The sequence below is a fragment of the Pteropus alecto genome, unplaced genomic scaffold (assembly GCF_000325575.1).
Source record: "Pteropus alecto unplaced genomic scaffold, ASM32557v1 scaffold25, whole genome shotgun sequence".
NCBI classification, from domain to species: Eukaryota; Metazoa; Chordata; class Mammalia; order Chiroptera; family Pteropodidae; genus Pteropus; species Pteropus alecto.
Genome location: NW_006441955.1, coordinates 21,824,025 through 21,843,918, shown reverse-complemented (window position 1 = coordinate 21,843,918; position 19,894 = coordinate 21,824,025). Strand labels below are relative to the sequence as shown.

At 34.6% G+C, this 19,894-nt stretch overlaps 1 protein-coding gene across 1 annotated transcript in view; it reads right to left on the bottom strand.

The window, feature by feature from the left end:
• LOC102891957 (serine/threonine-protein kinase TNNI3K) overlaps positions 1-19,894 on the bottom strand; it is a 259,759-nt gene that overhangs the window by 68,220 nt on the left and 171,645 nt on the right. The window contains exons 20-21 of the mRNA XM_006919326.1: positions 18,937-19,069; positions 5,980-6,089 (exon numbers count right to left, since the gene is read on the bottom strand). Of these exons, the coding sequence (XP_006919388.1) occupies positions 5,980-6,089; positions 18,937-19,069 (243 nt within the window). The remainder of the gene's footprint in view (positions 1-5,979; positions 6,090-18,936; positions 19,070-19,894) is intronic.

Genomic DNA, 19,894 nt, shown 5'->3' with positions numbered 1-19,894 from the left:
AAGAGAAGGAAAAAATGTCTGATGAAAGCAAGGCAACTTCTAGTATGTTAAGTCAAACCAGACAGATGACCTTAAAAGGTGCCACAAAAGAAAAGCAGCAAACTTGGGAAAATGGAAAAGGTAAAAAACTTGTATTATATGATTCAAGTTCTGTTGAGGTGACTATTACAAATGAGGATCTGAGCATTATGAGATCCCATGAAACCAAAAATAGACTACTTCCTAGTGAAACAGATCTTCAAATAAATAGTAACATGCATGATTTGAGAGAAGCTCAAAATATTCAACCAGATAAAGATAATAGTGCACATAAAGAGGGCACAATGACAGTGGAGACACATGAAGCACTTACCCTATTACCACAGTTAAAAGACATTAGTTTTGAGGCAGAAAATGAAGTGCCTCTAATTCCTAGAAGAATAAATGAAACTGAAAATTCTGCTGCAAAACTTAGACTGTATCCACCATCTGCTGAATATGCTAATACATCACCTTTAGAGGCAGAACAATGTGAAAAAAATAACTGAAATAATTATTTTCTACTTTAGATTTCTTCAAAAGGATACGCCAACACCCCTTAGCTTTTACGTGCATTTCAAATGCATTATTTTGGAGGAAAAATCTTACTAACTCTTTGTTTTCATTGAAATAAAAGAACGTGGTCAAAAATAATGCGATAATCAAAGATAGAGCCACAAGATATGTTTGACACAATTAATTGAGTTTCCTCCTCTAAGGAATGGGAAAATGAGAAAGAAAAGTGTTGCCTAGTCTTGGAAAAGGAAAGACAATTAAAAAAAAAAAACCAAAAAACTTTAAGCAAATGAAAGATTAAAGAAAAAAGTACTTGAGCAGATTTATACTTGATGTTTATTTTATGGAAATTACTATACACATCTCAATTAGTGGTATTACAATATCACTTTCTACACAGATGATTAAATATTCATATTTGTGCCTGATCTGCTTTCCTAATTATGGTATGAAAATAAAAATTGAGCTTTGCTTGTTAACTGTAGTCTAGCTGATATACATGTTGGTATATTGCAACCATTTGTGACTGTTCTGTTGACAATTATGCTAGATCTTAAGTAGAAGTCTTTAAAACATGTTATTTCTCTAAAAGAAAAAAAAAAATTAAGGATTTCTGTAAAATCTGTAAAATCCTATAAATCCACTAGGTGGAGATGTCGGCTTCAATCACTTTAGAAGAACAAATGGGGCTTTAAGATCAACACAATGGATCCCGAACAAAGGGAATTTTAACAAGCTTTATAGCCAATTGTTATTAACTTAAGATTTTGAAAACTAAATAGTCCATTAGCATTTAAGCTTTCAAGGTCTGATTTCTTGAGGTTAGCATGACACTATTGTTTGTGCCAGTACTCCTTGTGCACAGAAATTAAATGTGCTTATAAATATTAGACTTAAAAATAATAGCAGAATCAGTATCCCTCATTCAATACCACACTTATTTGAAAGATAGAGGTATACTCAAACATTTTATTATTAATATCCCAGTAAACTGTGGAAACCTACCTTCATGATATGGAATAATATTTCTCATTTCCTAGAGGGAAAACGGTTGCAAAGGCAACTAACTTCCTTTCTCCCATCTCTATATCTTCCTAGGTCTCTGTATCTATATATCTACATTTGGCAGTATTATAAAGCTTTAAAAGACTATTCGAACAATGTAAATATTGCTTATAGGCCCCACACATCTGTTTTCTTTCTTATTCAAAATTGCCAGCAAATGATGTAACTTTCTTATTTTGAAAGTCCCTAATCTTATTACCTTTCTTCTTTCCCTTCTCTTCCTGGATTCAAATTTTTCATGCTTTTAACTTCAACTCCTCTCCCCTCTATTTTTGTTCAGCTTCTCTGCTGAGCTTAACTCCTATGCCATCTGTCTGCCTGCCCGGATCCCACCTCATTTTCTTAAGCACCTTTAAAGTGAGAGGAGCATCTATGCCAGCTTCTTGCTCAATAATTTTATTCTAATTGACAGCTCCCTCAGGTTTACAGACCAGGTTACTTTTTTTTCCTGGTAGCTATCCTTCTTTTTCCTTTTTTACTTTTTTAAAAGTGCCTTCACTATACTGCAGAGCTCTTAGTTTTGTTCTCCTCTCACTGTCAACAATATCCCTGCTATATCTAAAGGCCTAATGATTAATAGTAGTACTCTGGTCACTAACCACCTTTCAGACTGAGTCAGGGATGACAGTTCTCTTGGACTCTTTTTTTCTCTTCCATTTCCTGAATCCAGTCTTTCACCTGCTTAATCATGTTATGTTTCCTGTGAAGTAGTTCTCAGGTTTACTCCTGCTTCTGAATCCCCATGGTAACCATTGTAGCCTTTGTGTTGTAATCAACTGAATTACTACAATAGCATCCTAGCTGGATGCTCTGACTTCAGTGTGTGTGTGTTTTTTTTTTTTGCTTCTGTTTCAGCCCATTGAGGTCTCTGTCTTCATTGGGCACAAATTACCTGGGGTGCTTGTTAAAATGCAAAGTCCCAGGCTCCATCCCAGAGATTTTGATTTAGTAGATTTAGAATAGAGTCGCAGAACCTTTGTTTTAACAAACATTCCAGGGTAATCTGGAGCATGTAATATACAGCCCACACATTAAGAAACAATGTTTAGCTATTCCAATGCACACTAGGAGATAATTCAGTGCCTGCTTCACTAAGGGAATTACATACAATTCTTCAAGTGAATAAATCCTTCAGACCAAACTCAGATAAATTCCACCCCCTCCCCCCAAATTACTTTTATCATACCTCTTCAATGCTTTAGAGACAAAAATACAATTGCCTATAATTTCATGTCCCAATTCCCTATTCTGGTTTCCAAGGCTTTTCAAAATCTGATCCCATCTATCAGGACATTCTCCTACCTCTCACTGTTCTTCAATAAGCATTTCCCATCTCTAATAGGCTGGTATTCTCATTGTCCTTTTTTATCTTTATGGGTCTTGGTTCTGTTTTACATTTTGGGGTCCTGACTTAGAAGACACACATAGGAAACAATAATGTGCTTAAAATTCAAAGAGTGAGGCAAAAAAAAGACAAAAGAAAAAAAAAATGGGTAATGAAATTGACAATCTAGAAAGTAACAACCAGGACAGCATGATGTTTCCTGCCTTAAAGCTGAACTTGTTTCAAATGATGCCTGGTATAGAGATTTAACCACTCAATGGCTACAATGTTCAATAACTAAATCTCTCATGTTGTATATTCTCACAACAAATGTGCATATGTTCTCTTTGCTTAGACTCTCTCTCATCAACCCCTTCATTCAGCAAATTCTTGTTTATGTTTATGATCTCAGCTCACATATCATTTCTTCAGTGAAGACTTTCCTGTCCTATACTAGCTCTTGTGTCTCTCATTGGCTAGTATTCCTTTAGTATGCATTGTGATCTATCCTTGTTTTCCTTCATCTTAGCTTGTAACTATAAAACCACTAATGTGTTCATCCAGTTAATCTCCATTTGACCAGTTGACCTTAAACTCCATTGAGAGCATAACTACATCGAACCCCAGCATCTATCCCTGGGGCTGTGTGTGTGTGTATGTGTATGTATTACATATATGTGTGTGTGTGTGCATATATATATATATATATGTATGTGTGTGTATATATATATGTATGCATACATATATATATATATGTGTGTGTGTATATATATATACACACACGGTAGAGACTCAATAAACAACTAGAAAGAATTAAAACTAGTCCATTGTTTCCTCACTAATCAGCATATTAACACGGTAAAGACCTTACTGGGTCATGAAATGACGACTCAGGCATGTCACATGGAGAAGCTGCTCAAATTCACAGTGCTGAGCTGGATGCTACAACCAAGCCAAGGCCACCTGAATGACAAGCCCGGATATTGCCAGTCAGAGAGACTTTGCTTTCCTACTATGCCTTCTCCTCATTCTCTTCCCTTAACCTCATCCCCAGAGCCCAAACCTGTGCTGATAGTCTTCAATGCTTAGCAATAAAACTTTTCCACTAAACATGTGATTTTTGGCCTGTGTGTGTGTGTGTGTGTGTGTGTGTGTGTTTGTGTGTGTATTTTTCCTAAATCTTAAATGTACACTTCTTTGGCTCTATTCTGGTTCTCTTTCTCATTTCCAAACCTGTTACTGATGGCATCCATTCTACTCCCCACTCTCCCCCTGGCCCTGCCAAAATGCTTTTAGAAGCTGCCAATGACTTGCTTTTATCTCCATATTGAAACTTCCACATGTCCCTTAAATATAATCATGAAGAGTCAGCTAATAAAAGCAAAAAGGATTTCCTTGATTGTTACTTTATGTTACACTTTGGAATAGCTCACATCCCATAGAGAGAAGGAAATTCTGGATTAAGTGCTTGACACATTTATTCCTAGAAAATATGCCTGAGGTTCATATTGAAAGACAAGGAAAGCTTACTCTAAACTATTTCAAGTCATGGAATTTTTAAGACAATTTTTTTCTGGAAATTGAAATCCAAGTGAGGTGATTGGAGGCAATAATAAGCAATAATGATATACATTCATTTACTCAACAAATATTTTTGTGCATCTACTAGGTATGGTTCTAGGTGCTGGGGTTATAATAGCAAACAAAATAAAATGAATAAACAAAATTCCCTGCTTTTACGGAGCTACGTTCTGGTAGTGGGAGGAGATTCTGCACAAATAAATACACATTCTTTCAGATTAAATAATCAGGAGTAGCGGTTTTTCTGAGATACTCAATCATGTCTCATAATACTGTTCATTTCTGTGTACACTTGTGGGACTGGGTAATGACTTGGCATGGGTTTTGCCTTTAGAAAAAGAATGGGAAAGTTGCTTTCTCCTTGCAAACATCTGGATTGGAGCTTATTCCATTTCTCCTTTGGTGAGATACTTTCTGAGATAACAACAGACTTATTTTATTTTCTCCCTTGTTGAAGAGAGATAAAGTGCTTGGGAAGGATCAGAAACTAGGATATACAAGAAAAAAGACATTAAGAACTAGGATGGTTTGTACTGAACAAATAAGGGCTACTAGGCCTTTATGTACAAGGACTTCCAGTGTGAAGAATGTGAAATAATTCTCTCCACTCAGAGCAGAAGAATCAATGTGAGCTGACGTCAAAACACAAGGATTTCAATAGAAGACAAAACGTACTGGCAGGAGGATTCTTAGACCCCGTACTAAACTGCTCTATCAGAAGAGAAGTTGTGGAATCTCCTCCTCTGTCAATCTCTGAGAACAAAGTAGACATCAAGCTGTCTGGTACAAATAAGAAGAATCCTTTCCTGCAGACAGATGGTCTGGGGTTTCATTCCAGGATTATATGACTGCACTGCTCCCTCTACTCTCTGGGATCTGCGATATTTAAACCTTTTTTTTTTTTTTTTTTTTTTACTGTTTATGTACTGTACTTTACTTATTCTTTACATAACATCGATCTCTCCATTTGGACTTTAAATTATACCCTTAACCACTTTATCACACAGACACTCAGAGAGTTAGAGAAGAGCTGGGACCAGATCTCCTGCCTCCTGCTTGAGCCGGTGCTACCAAAAATGACTTGTCATGGGGCCTTTGCCTGAAGGCCGGCCTCACGGTGAAAAGCCTGCACAAATCCATCTTGCACGAAACTTCTTCCTTCAAAAATGACTAAGTGGGGCTCAAGCGTAGTTAATAAAATTGCAGCTGAGATGAGACTGTGAGTCATCTGTCATATCCTAGTCTCTCTTTTACTAATCAGTTGTGAGAAACATTTCAAAATCAGAGAGCGGCAGCAAAGAAGTATGAGATACTTAGACTTCTTGAGGCAATTAGAGACTAAAGAGCAGAAGGCAAATCAGTCTTCCCGCCTTGGCAGTCTTAAAATACACACTGAAAGTAGACTTTGGTGTTACACTATTTGTGACAGATTTTGACCATAACACATTTTCTAAGAGGAAATAAAAATTACTCACTTCAGGACATGCGTTCCACCCTCGCATCAGCAGAGATGATATGGGCTTGGGAACAGAATAGCCAATGGGAGGTCTGATGTGGTGGTAAGCCATGTCTGCTGCAGCAGCCGCTGTAAGCCAAATGGTCATGTCAGTTTTGAAATTCACATATTTATTTCAAGAAACATATGAACAGGCAACAAAAATCAGCAAGAATCAATCTGTGCTCTATCAGGAGAAATTCAAAGAGAACTCTATGCTATTTTTTTTTAAGTTTAAACAAAACATTGGATAATTTGATACTGTAAGTTTATCTTCATAAATTCATTCATTTGGTTGTTCATTCAACAAATAGTGAGCAGAGGGAATTTGTACAGAACTAAGGAACACACAAAGGAACAAACGGATAGCAAGTAATTTAGTGCGTATGTCTGAAGTTACGGTATGTATATGATGTTATAGGAATTAAAGACTGAAAGGCAGATTGGACCAGACCGTACAATATTATAAATCTCAAGTTAACACTATTCATAGTGAGACAAGGGGTGCCATTGCCGTTTGCACTTTGAATCACTTGGGGAATACAGATTATTTTTTAAGCTTAAATCCACTACTGGTTATGAGAATGTTGAGATTTTAATTTTTAATATTTATAAAGTGGTTATTATTTGCTAAACTCTGTTAGAAACTTCAAATCCATCATTTTAGCTAATAGCACTCATTGATTGAACTCCCTAGTGCTGCCTGCCTGCTCAGATTTCTGAATATTGCTCATCTCAAACTCCCCTTTACTTACTATGTTATGATTCTTGGGACCTCACTGTAGATTACTGATTGCTGATTATGTTCTACAACCAGTGATTTCTATACTCTTTTGGAAACCAAGCTTATAGGTACTTTTATTGAATACATTTTGTATCAGGCATCATGGTATTTACACATATAAACTCTTTCGATTCCCCTAACATCTATGCAAGGTAGGTATGTGTTTTACTGATATGTGTTGTGTGTGTATGTAATTAGTTTTTAATTCATAAAAAAATTAAATATGACGAGTAGTAGGTGTAGCCTCTTGTTCTAGATTCCATGTTCTCTTCAGTCACTTCCCATTGAAGATACTTTGTGAACAATACATGAAGTTCTTTTTATTCCTCAGAAAAATTGCTCTGTATCAGAGAGAAGATAAAGTTCCAAGACATTGCCACTTCCTGTCATCTAGATTGTGATGTCATAAGCATCTGTCTCTATCTTAATGACTTTTGAAGTATTCGCTCAACCACTACCTCTCCTCCACCAATGTTTACTCCAATTAAATTCTGTTTATAGATCTGATCTAGGGAAATTATATGCATTATAACTTAACATTTTGCTTTATGGATCAGTCAGAATTACTACTTAATTTTGCCAAATGTTAAATTTATACTTAGTCTTTGTAGAATTTTATAAAATTAAGAGAACTAGAAAGAATAAAATCTTCAGAGAAAACACTTGTTAAAATATTTTGAGTATTTTGTACATAATATTTATATCATTGAGCTCATGTCTAATATACAATTATGTAATACTTTTTCCCCTAAAGTAAATATAAGCACTTCCCATGTTATTAAAACTCCACTTTAGCATATTTTAATGATTCGGCATTTACTGTGATTTACTTAATCATTCTTCAATTTTAGGTTGTTCAAATTTGGGTGTAAACACTTCAAAGAATGTCTTTTTCAATGTGACTTTCTTGATTTCATAGATTATTTATTTATGATATTTTGAGAGGTGAAATTAGTATATCAAAGGAAATAACTACTTTTAAGACTTTTAATACATACTGATAAATTGTTTTCCTGAATAGCTGTACTAATTTATACTTTCATTAGCAAGTGTATAAGAGCGTTTTTATTACACTTGCACCAGAATTAGTTTATCTGACTTTATAAAAGATTTTGCTAATATGAGAGGTAAATATATCAGCTCATTTGTTGTTGTTTAAATTTTGTTCTTTGATAAGTAGTGAGGCTTAGTATTTTCCCAAACATTTATTAATTATTTGTCTTTAAAATCTTAACTTCATTTCTTTTGCCTGCCTAGCATTTTAATATTTCCTTGCAACAGCTGTTCTAATTGTACTATGGTTTCAGGTAGAGAGCAGAGTTAGGAATTTCATTTCCTCCTTTGTCTTCAATGCCCTTCATAGAATGTTTTCCCTGTCACATTTGCCAACAATTTCTAGCCACTATCAGGTAGAGCTATGGTTGATAACCCTAAGAAAACAAAGAAACAAAAGACTGATCAAAATATATTTAGCAAACTTAACACTGACTTATAAAATGTGTCTTTTGTGTTACAAAAAACTAGGCATGTTAGGTTCCTATCATTGGCTACTCTTGACTATTTTTGATTCTGTTTGGAATGCAGTAAATAAGTAAGCAATTTGATGCTTAATGACCCTTGATCTAACTCTACTTTTTCACCTTAAGACCATTTGGATTTTGTTGAGCTGAAGCACCTATAAGAACATAAACCAGTGTAGTGAACATATTTAAACTAATTATACATATCCTAATGCGTAGGGAGGGACTATTCATAAAGTGAGTTAAACAGATGCAGGTGCAAAACATCTCCTCTGAAACTCCTTTGGACTCTGATATCAAGTATATAAAGTCACTTTTTTGCTTCTTGGTACTATGTCTGGAAAATCGGTTTAAGATGAAAGATATTTAATTCTTCATTATTCAACGTAGACTCTGTAAGGCCTTGGTATTTCCTTCTCCCTTTTGCTTCACAACTCTTGGCAGTGATACTACTCATTAGCACCTCCACCAGAACATGGGGTCATGGAATTGAAATCCATCACCTTTGAAATTACCCTGTGAGTCTAGCCTAAGTGGCCATTGCTAGATAAAATATGTTAAATTATTTATATAAATGTTAGTTTCTACTTTCAAAAAGAAAATTTTGCTTTTAAAAGAGAATAAGGCTAAATTTAAAAAATATCAACAACTATTTATTGAGCACTTATTCTTTCTCCAGCACTATCCTGAAATAATTATCGATAGTTTAGTAAAGCTTATAATCTTCTAGAGTATGGCTCATCAATAGAACTTTTTGCAATGATGAAAATATTCTTCTGTGCTTTTCAATATGGTAGCATATAGCTATTAGGCACTTAAAATGTGTTTAGTGTGACAGAGAAACTGAAATTTTATTTTATTTCAATTAATATAAATCTAAATTTAAATAGCCATGTGTGTCTAGTGGCTTCTATACTGGACAGCACAATTCTAGAACACAGTTGTCTCCCACTCCCATTATCCTGAATGAGAGTTGAATTAGACAGAATTTTGTGAGTCAGCTTCAAGGGCATAATAACCCTGATGTCGATTTGTGGATTCAAGTTCTTCATTGTTTATCAAAATTTTATCAAGAAAAGAAAAGCTATGAATGGAGATTATCAGTGTTGTGTTCTAAAGAGGTCAATGAACAACAGAACAGTCATTCAGTATAACATGTGATAACCTTCACTCATTTATTCATGGGACAAAATATATTGAACATTCTACATGAATGATAATAGGCTAAGAAAAAAATGAGTTCTGCTTTTCAATAAAATTTGGTAAATGAATACATAATTATGAAAGACATGAATTACTGGATTTTTCACTGTTTTTATGGTTCAGTTGATAAGTGTGATTTCTTTTTCCTGGAATCTTCTTCCCTACCCTCTTTTCTGGCATTACATCTACTATCATTTAAGTCACAGCTTAGATGAACGCTGTCTGGGTTTCCATCCTCGGTCCTTCCACAGCACCCTGTACTACAATAACATACATTGTTTTATACTTAAGTATCTATTTACTAGCTTGCCTCAGCAAATAGATCAAAAGTTCTTTGAGGTCAGCGATTGTGTCTTTTCACCACTGTACTTCCTGTGCTTAGCACAGTGACTGGCAATCAGTAGGCATTCAATAGATATGCACTGAATGAATCAATAAATGAGATAGTTCAAAATATTGTCCTGGAAAAAAAAAACATGATCATGGTATATAGGTCTCAGTGAACAGTATTTGTACAAACAAGCGAAGGTGATGGATTAATGCCAATTAATATCTTGCTCATTATTAAGTTTTTAGGACAGAGAATAATTCCTGGTCGTCAAGAAACATTGTAGAATGAATATAATGTTTAGTTTAATATCAAATTACAACATAATTAGGTCAATTACAGAAATCTGGTGGCAATTTGATATAGAATACTATATTTTGTTCAAAACTTTGGGGTGGGCCTTCAACAAACTGCAGAAGTATTACTATTAAGAAATGCCCTTAACAAGGAAATCTGAAGGCCTAATTTCCAGTCTGGCTTTGCTTTTTAACTCTCTTAGAGATCCTAATTAAGCTGATTTGCCTCTGTGAGTATCAGTTTCTCTCAATTTAAACATGAAGCAGTGAGGACATAGTGTAATGGTGACAAGAATGGGCTTTGAGAACAAGGAGCCATGCATTTAAGTCTTGACTATAGCTCTTATTAGCATGTGACATTGAGCATCTATCTTATTCTAATCCAAATCACAGGGTATTATTAAAATTAAAAGAGTAGTAGATTATCTGGTATATTGTTGGTTCTCAATAACTGTTAGCTGTTGTTATTGCTATACTTATTATCTACATATCTAAGGGTCTTTCTGATTCTTTTAGTGTGAATCTAGAAGATATCAAAAACATTGCTGTATATTTTCTGTTCTGTCTACACCAGAAATATTAGTTCTTTTTGAGGTTTTCTTATGAATACCAAGTAAAACATTGCATTGAATTACTGCAAATAACAAAGCTACAAACCATTTCATCTGTCACCAACCCCAGCTCACAATGTAATACGGCCATTGTGGACAGGATGAGTATACAGCTCTTCATGATGAACTTAATTAGTTATGTATTGATTATGGATGAATTGATACTAGATTCTGAATTCCTAAAGTAACCTATCGCTTACTTTCTTATGTTTTATAAAAGTAAATCCAGGCATTCATATAAAAAGAGAGCAAAGTATAATTGTTTGTAAGTTTTGACTACGATAAAATTTCCAGATTTTTTTTTTCCAACTGTGTATGTGTATTCTAAAAAACACAATTGTGATTGTGTATGTGTATTCTAAAAAACACAGTTGATTCTACTTCATTGTTTTTAATGGGCAGGGCTGTGGTAAAACAAAGCAAATGCATTCTACCATTTAAGCAAGAGCTAAGACACATTCTTTGTTAAACTGACACTTTTCAATGATGTATCACCAGAGCATATAGCATCTGAGAGAGACCATGAGATTGCAATCTTGAGATTGTACTAAGAATGGCTTAATTTTTTAAACCACATCCCATTCTCATTACAGACTGTCAGAAGAATAGATTAATTTGCACCATTGTCTGTTCTCATTGCAATCTTTGTCAGTGTAATGAAGTATCGGAATGTTAATATCAGCTATATTCATAGAAATATCACCATCCATTGGACCGATTTGATCTTTTCGGCGATCTGTGTAGTGATTGCTTGGCTCTAGTCTTCTCAGTGAAAAACTGATAAAGATTAGCATAGCACACGTAAGATTTCAGAACTTTACTCACTCTTATTTTCTTATCTCTTGCCAAAACACAGTCCACATCATCAATGTGCTTAAGCCCTTTGAGGTTATGATATGTTGAATATTTTAGGATCCTAATCATATATGGAGGAGTACACAATCATCTAATATTTAAGCAAGAGTAGCTACAAATATGAGGCCTATGACATAACTGTGTCTCCAAATGTACTTCTATTCGTATTTTTAAAAACCATATGTAAAACTAAAAAAGGTCTGTAAGCTATATTTGGCTCCTGGACTGCAGTTTACAACACTGAGTTAAGTCTCAATATGGAGTCTCACCAAAAACTGGCTAGAATCATTTGGCAAATGTTCAAAATTTGCTACCACATCCTAGACCTAGAGCCTGGCATTAAGGAGTCCCAGGGCACAGAGTTGAGTTTCCTTGTGAACCAGCTGGCATCACACAGGAAAACAAGAGGCTCTCTTCTGTGGCTCCAAACTATCATCTGAAAGTGATCTACAAAATTGGATACCTGGGTGTAAGGAAATGGGATTGGTTAAAATACATATTGATGGATTAATTCATCCCAAATTTCTTCTTTAGTTTTTCATCATATATCAGAAATGACAAGTCCATGGGATAAATAAAATTGAGGAAGCAAGTGTTGGTTTCTTCCTCTGAAATGTATTCAAGACAGCTTTTGTTTGCCAGGTCATACCAGCTCCTTTCTCATCTTGCCTGGTTCTTACCTCTCTCCTAGGCTTTACACCTTGGCTCCTTCTAACCTAATCATTTCTGTCACAAATCTGCTCTCTTCCTATATCCATCATCCTTCTGCTGGATAAGCCAGAAGACCGAAGTTACCCTTGACTTCTTCCTCTCCCATGTGCTCTAATCTCAATCCATTGGCAAGTTCTATTAAAATCTCCTATAGGAGGAATAAGAAAAATACATACATACATACATACATACATACATACATACATACATACATTACATACATAGTTACATACATAAAATATCCTAAAGCTCTTTTCTTTCAAAGTCACTACCTTAGTTAAGATTTTATACATTCTCTTCTAAATTACCTGATATCCTTACCTCTGTTTTGAACCTCTCTAATCTAGCCTTTGCTTTGTAGCAAGAGGGAGAATTTAAAATAATAAACCTGTACTATCACCCTACCGCAGTGACTGCCATTGTTGACACATAGGCCCTTCGCCATCTGGCTCTAGTTTTACATTTACAGCATGTGTCTTGCTGTTGATTCCCTTGTATTCTCCGATTCATTCCTACTGAATTATTTGTGAATCTCTCATGCCTCTGTACTTTGCCTATACAGATTTTTGCTGGGACACCGTCTCTACCTCCCCACTATACCTATTTAATTAGTACTCATCTTTTTAAGATGCAGTTTTGGCATCATCTGCTCTGAGGATCCTTCCCTGATATCCTTTTCCCACCACTTGTCTGGGCAGGAGATCCATCTGGGGAGCATCCTAAGGAATTTGTGCCTCAATCTAGTTGGGTCTTACTATGCTGATTATACTTTTCCCACCCCGTCTCTGTACTATGAGAGCCTGGGCAATGCCCTATTGCTCTTTGTTTTCTGGCCAGTAGGATCCCTTAATGATGGTCTAAGGATAATAATAACTAATATTTATTTATTGAGTACTTACTAATGCTAGCCACAATTCCAACACTTTGGGGTAGGTCCTATTATTATCCTCATTTTTTAAAGAAAGAAACAAGTATTGAAGTATCGTTTGGTTAAGTAATTTGCAGAAGGTCGCAAGACTCGTGCTCTTGCACATTATGCCAGTTGTCTCTAGCTCATACAGTGTTAGCCTGAAAAATTTTTCTTAAAAATTGACGTAACTGCCAACATTTGAAAATCTTTAGGTTTTTGAACAAATACACAGAAATTAGTTGATATGGTAACAGTGAACAGGCATCCCTATGTTCCTTCATGACACTCCTGGCTGAAGGTGGGTAGCAGCTGTCCCCTTGAGTCAGAGCATGTGATTTCCCATTCATCACATTACCCCATGTAGAACATTTCCCTGCTCCCGCTGGCCCTGAGAGCATTTGATCTCATGACCTTTGGGATGTTGGATGTAATAGCTTTTTCAGTTTTTTTTCTAATCTCGAAATTATAAAGTTAATTTGAACATATATTATGTAAAAGAAGAACTTCAAGTTCTTCTGAATAGAAATCATCACTTGCATAGGAGTCAATGCTAATATTTTTGTTCTAATTTTATATTTATATTTTATATTTTCCCCAGGAGATAGGATTCTGCTAAATCCAAGAAGTAAGCCATGTGTAATGTTGCTATTACCATAATTGATAATGCTGTCCCACACTGTAGTTATGGATTTGTTCCTCATTGTAAATGGCAAATATGTAGCTTATACTGAATCTGATGCTTTACATAATTTATTGCTAAACACATGCTAGATTGCCTAACCACTGCAATAATATTAACAGTCTCATTTCGTGATGCATGGTCACTGTCCAACTTTAAAAAATTCAGCATCTATCATAAACAAACTCTCTTTCCAATAAAGTGCTATAAATTCTAATATCTGTAATATTAGAATCAAGTTATTCTTAGGCAAGACTTTTAACTGTTCTATTCTATAATATTTTCCCTCCAAAAAGAGTAAATAATTTGTAGGGGCCCCTGAGAGAGGGGATCTTTATCTCGCTGAAATATTCAGTTTTATAATTAGCAAAGTATAACAGAATAGAGAAAAATAGCAAAACTGTATGAGTAAAATATGATAAATACTACAATAAATGATGACAGGGCCTGGAGGAGATGAGCTTAACTCAATATTGGAGAATTAAGAAAAATGTTATTGGAAGAAGTAATATTTAAGTTAAGACCTAAGAGTAAATTGGAGTTAGTATGATGAAAAGTGGGGAAGAGTGTCTCTGTCAAATGACTAACATTTCAAAGACATGAAAGTGAGAGGAAATGTGTCATGTTGAGGAAATAAAATAGTCTCCTGTGGCTGGAACATAGAGGAGAGTATGCAAGCAGCAAAAGGCAGGCCTGGGTTGGGGGTGGGGTAGGCAGGAACATAATTATTATGAGAGCCTTTGTAGATTGTTTAAGAAATTTTGTTTTTTATCTTAGAAGTAAAGGAAAGACATTGGAGATATGAAGTAATGAAAGATGGATGATCAAATTTGGGTTTTTAGAAAGCTACATCTACCTATAATATGGCAATTAGCGAAAAAAAAGATGATGAGCAAAACTGAGGACAAGGGTACCATTTAAGATACTGTTCAGGATTCTGGTGTGAAATAAGGCAGTAGCAGTAGAAAGAGAGATGAGTATATAGATTTGAGAGATATTTAGAAAATGGGACTGAAAATTAGAAAACAAGAAGAAAAAGAAAAAAAAAGTAAGGGAGAGAGAGAAAGAAGAAAAGGAGAAAAGAAAAAAGAAATTAAGGAAAGAGAAGAGTCAAGATGACTTGAAGTATTTATATGGGCTCCCTAGAGAATGAGAGTAACACTCAAGTACAGAACTGTGGGAAGCCTTGGCCTTGTATTATACTCTGCCCTTATCTTTTATCTTAGGGTTGCAGAATTTTCAATTTACAAAGTTCAGTCAAAAACACCATCTCATTTGATCCTCACAGCAATTTTTGTGGAGTCATCATTGACTGAATTTACTGAGGAAACAGCTTGTGAAAGGGCCTAGAAGCCAGAAGAAATGAAACATACTGAAGGAAGCAAAAGAAGGCTAGAGTGATGGGAGCATGGTAAAGTTAAATGATATAAGTAAGGTTAGAGATTCAGAATCATGTAGAGTCTTGCAGGACATATTAAGAGTTTTGATATTTAATCCTAAGAACCTGGGAAGCCATGAGATAATTTTAAACAATGGTCTCATAATTAGGCTTCTGTTTTTAAAATATCATTCCAGTGGAAGTGTACGGATTGAAGAGGAAGGGGGAACAAGAATAATAGGAAAACAGTTAAATGGCTATTGCAGTAGTTAAAGTGGTAAACATGGCAGTTTAAACTAGGGTGGTAGTAGAAAAACTTTGAGAAATAGATAAATTTGAGGTATATAAATCACCACTCTCTTCAGTGTTGTACTGGAGGTCCTTGACTATGCGAGAGGCAAGAAAAAGTTATAAAAGACATGGATTGGAAAGAAATAAATAAAATTTTCTTTATTCACAGATGACATAATCATTTATGTGGAAAATTCCAAGGAATGTACCAGAAAAAGCTAGTGATAAGTTAATTTAGCAAATTTGTATGGTACTAGGTTGTTATTTAAAAATAAATTATATCTCTATACTAGAAAAGAAACATCGGATATTAAAATTTTTTAAAATAACATTTACAATAGTATCAGGAAACAAAATATATAGAGATAAGTCTAAAAAATTATGTACAAGGTTAGCCTGATGAAAACTAAAACACACTGATGACAGAAATTAAAGAAGACTTAAATAAATGGAGATACACCATGTTTATCGATTGGAAGACTCAATACGCTTAAGTTGTCAACTCTTCCCAAATTGATCTACACATTCAATGCAATCCAATCAAAATTCCAGCTTTTTTTTTTTTTTTTTTGTAGAAACAAAAAGCTGGTTCAAAATGTATATAAAGGAGCAAAAACCCTAGACTAGCCAAAGCAATTTTACAAGAAAGAGCAAAGTTGGAGGTCTTATATTGTCAAGACTTGCTGTAACCTACCAATAGTATGGTAGTGTCAGAAGGGTAAACAAATATAAGCAGAACAGAATAGAGTCCAGAAATAGATACACAGAGATCTGGTCAACTGATTTTTAACAAAATTACCATTTAAGGAGACAGGAGACAGGAAAGTTTTTCCAATGAATCATGCTGAAAAAATTGGGAATCCATATTAAAAAACAAGGCAATAAATTAACAAAAGAATGAAAACATAACCCATTGCTCAATTAAAACTCAAATGGATCTTATAAAATCTAAACCTATAAGACTTCTGTAAGAAAACATAGGAATAAATCTTCATAGCCTTGAGTGAGGCAAGAATGTTTTAGACAGAATATACAAAAATTTGATTTAAAAGCTTGACTTTACTGAAATTAAAAACTGCTGCTGTTTGGAAAATATCACTAAGAAAATGGAAAGGCAAGCCACAGACTAGAGAAAAATATCTTCAAAACACAAAGTAGATGAAAGACTTCTATCTAGAATCTAAGAACTCTTACAACTAAATAATAACACAATTCAAGCAAACTCTTCACCAAAGAAAGAGATGTGAACAGCAAATAAACACATGAAAAGATTATCAACACCTTTAGTTATTAGAGAAATAAAAAATAATACCACATTGATTTATCATTATACACTTAATCAAATGGCTAATATTTTACTTTAAATAGACAATGAAAAAGGGCTGGCAAGGATATGGAGCAAATGGAATTTTCCTACACTGCTAGTAGAAATCCATCATGGTGCAAACGCCTTGGAAAAACTCTTACCATAAGATCTAGTAATCCCTTCTCTTATGTATCTATCTAAGAGTAATGAAAACATCCATACAATGACCTGAATGGTTTCAGTGATTTTATTCATAATGGCCCCAAAGTGATAATAACTCAAATGATCATTAACCTGTGAATGCATAAATAAAGCAAGGTTTATTAACGTAATGGAATATCATACAGGAATGAAAAAGAATTAATTACTGATGACTATAACAACACACTTTCATCTGAACAATACAAAGCTATAGGTACAGAAATCATATCAATGATTGCCAGGGGCTGGAGGTGGGAAAAGTGGATTAACTCTACAGTAGCACCACAAAATTTTTTGATGTGATGGAAATGGTCTATATTGTGATTTTAGTTTTGGACACACAACTGTATATATTTATTAAAACTCATTGAACTTTTAAAATGGTAAATTTTATTGTATAAGTTGTACTTTAATAAACTTGATTTAAAAAAAGACTATTGCAGTAGTTTAAATGATAAAGATGGTGGCTTGAGCTAGGATGGTAAGTAGTGGGTAAATCCAAGATATATTTAGGACATAAAATCAACAGGAAGAGGTGAATGGATTGACACAGGAGGTGAGGGGAAGGGAGATGTATTCTCACTCATGAAAAATACCACAGTAATTCTAAAATTCTACTTGATTTTTTAAATATACTCTTTGCATCAGAATGAAAATTCTAAGGAATAAGGAGACAGCAGTATATCAGAGCAAGACATTACAAGTGGCAGTGTTGGTCAAGTTCAAAATAGAGTCCTCACTCAACACTCTAATAAAGGCTAAATCATTTAAAACTACGACAAGTATATATAGAGAGATTAGGACAATTAAATAATCATTGCACTCGATAACTATGCACGGAGCATATAATCTGTGAAGGACACTCCATTAGACACTATGCAGAACGTAATTAAAAACCATATCGTATTAGGGGAGAAGATACCTTGAAAAGAAAGCATGAAATGTGGCTTTTGCTCTGTACCTGAGTACTAATAATTACTGTGATCCTGGTTAAGACTTTAACTTTTGAGTATACATATTTGTAATTTGTCTTTCTGATATATTGTGATAGAGTGGCCACTGGAACTTATAATATAATTTATTTAAATTTTATTTATGATTTAATTTAAAACTACTTTTTATGCATGCTCAGTTTGGGGGATGCAAATTCCTTAAGGAGTTTCCAGCCTAATAGTGAACACGAGTAAGAAAACAGTATGACAAGACAGAAAGCAATCCTAATAAAATGGAGAGACAGGTACAAATAAAATTTATCTTAAACCTCGAATAGATGTACGTTGTTCCTGTGAGTAAAATCCCTACCTCCGCCATTGTACAGAGTATAAATGTATATTACCAACAATATTAGGCTCACTCACAAAGCCCCATTTTTGGAATGTATCCATATGTATAATACATAATTATCAGGAAAAGTAATTTTCCTTTGTAAAATGTGAGATAAGCAGCAAGCAGTCTTGGTAGGTTATCTTTATGTGCTACTACTTTCAGCTTATCCCTTTATAAACACTAAAAAGGCACTTTTGAAATCTAATCTCAAAAGATAAATATTGCATTGTCCACATTTTCACCCATGTGTTACATGGCCATAGTTATTTGCTTTTTTATTAACAACAGATAAATCAAAGCCCTAAACTTTAGTAAAGAATACTTGCACTTTGGTGTGCCTATGTCTAAAATCGCAGAATTAGGTCATTAAATTTTCTGGATTGGGCAACACCTTAAAACAATCTGAGATTGTTTACTTACCTCTCAGCTTGCCAACCCACCAAGAATAATCATTTTAGGGAAAAAAAAAGTTTCCTGAAGTCGTAAAAATGCACAGAACCAAGGAAAACAGAGAAACTTTAATTGTAGCATGGTTTACCTGGCTTGAGATGAGCAAATGGAATTTCGCCAGTGAGAAGTTCCCACAGACATAGAGCGTAGCTGAAGACATCAGCTTTGATGGTGTAGCGTGTACACTGTGTGAACACCTCAGGGGCCATCCAGCGGAGATTCTGTGTGTTGAGAAATATTCACAAGTCATTTACCAATATTTAGTTCTTCTACTGTAGGACAATGTTCTTAGGATTTGTTAAGTGTTCTCCCAATATTCTCAAATATATAAACATGAAATAACATCGATACTGCCCTCAATTTGTGCAATAAATTGGCGTGTTTATACATAAATAACATGTTTACTGTTGTCCAGTTTTTTAAAGGGCTTTTTTTAATCATTGGAAGAATCATGAAATTCATAATTTTTCCAGAGATATTGCAGCAATATTAATCATCAAGTTTCCCTGCCTGTGAAACTCAAATATATAAACATGAAATAACATCGATACTGCCCTCAATTTGTGCAATAAATTGGCGTGTTTATACATAAATAACATGTTTACTGTTGTCCAGTTTTTTAAAGGGCTTTTTTTAATCATTGGAAGAATCATGAAATTCATAATTTTTCCAGAGATATTGCAGCAATATTAATCATCAAGTTTCCCTGCCTCTTATAGATTGATGATCACAGCAGCAGCATTTTTAAACCTCTGAGCATCTTTTTCCCTAGAAGCCGCATAAGTTTCTGAACAGCCAACCGTGGATTTACCCAGGAAATCTATGTTTCCCTGGGAGTGGATCTACGTACTGTGTGAGGCACTTCCCTCCTTTAGATCTTCAGGTTGTAATTTAGAAAATCACTATATCGGACTCATAAATAGTGCCCTTATGACAAGAAAGGGTCTTCTGGGAGTGTCCAGAATATTCCTGTGAAGGAGATTCTCACTGGCAGGATCAGGTCTGTCTTATCTTCTTTGTTTGCCCAGTCACGTTTCTGAATGCTG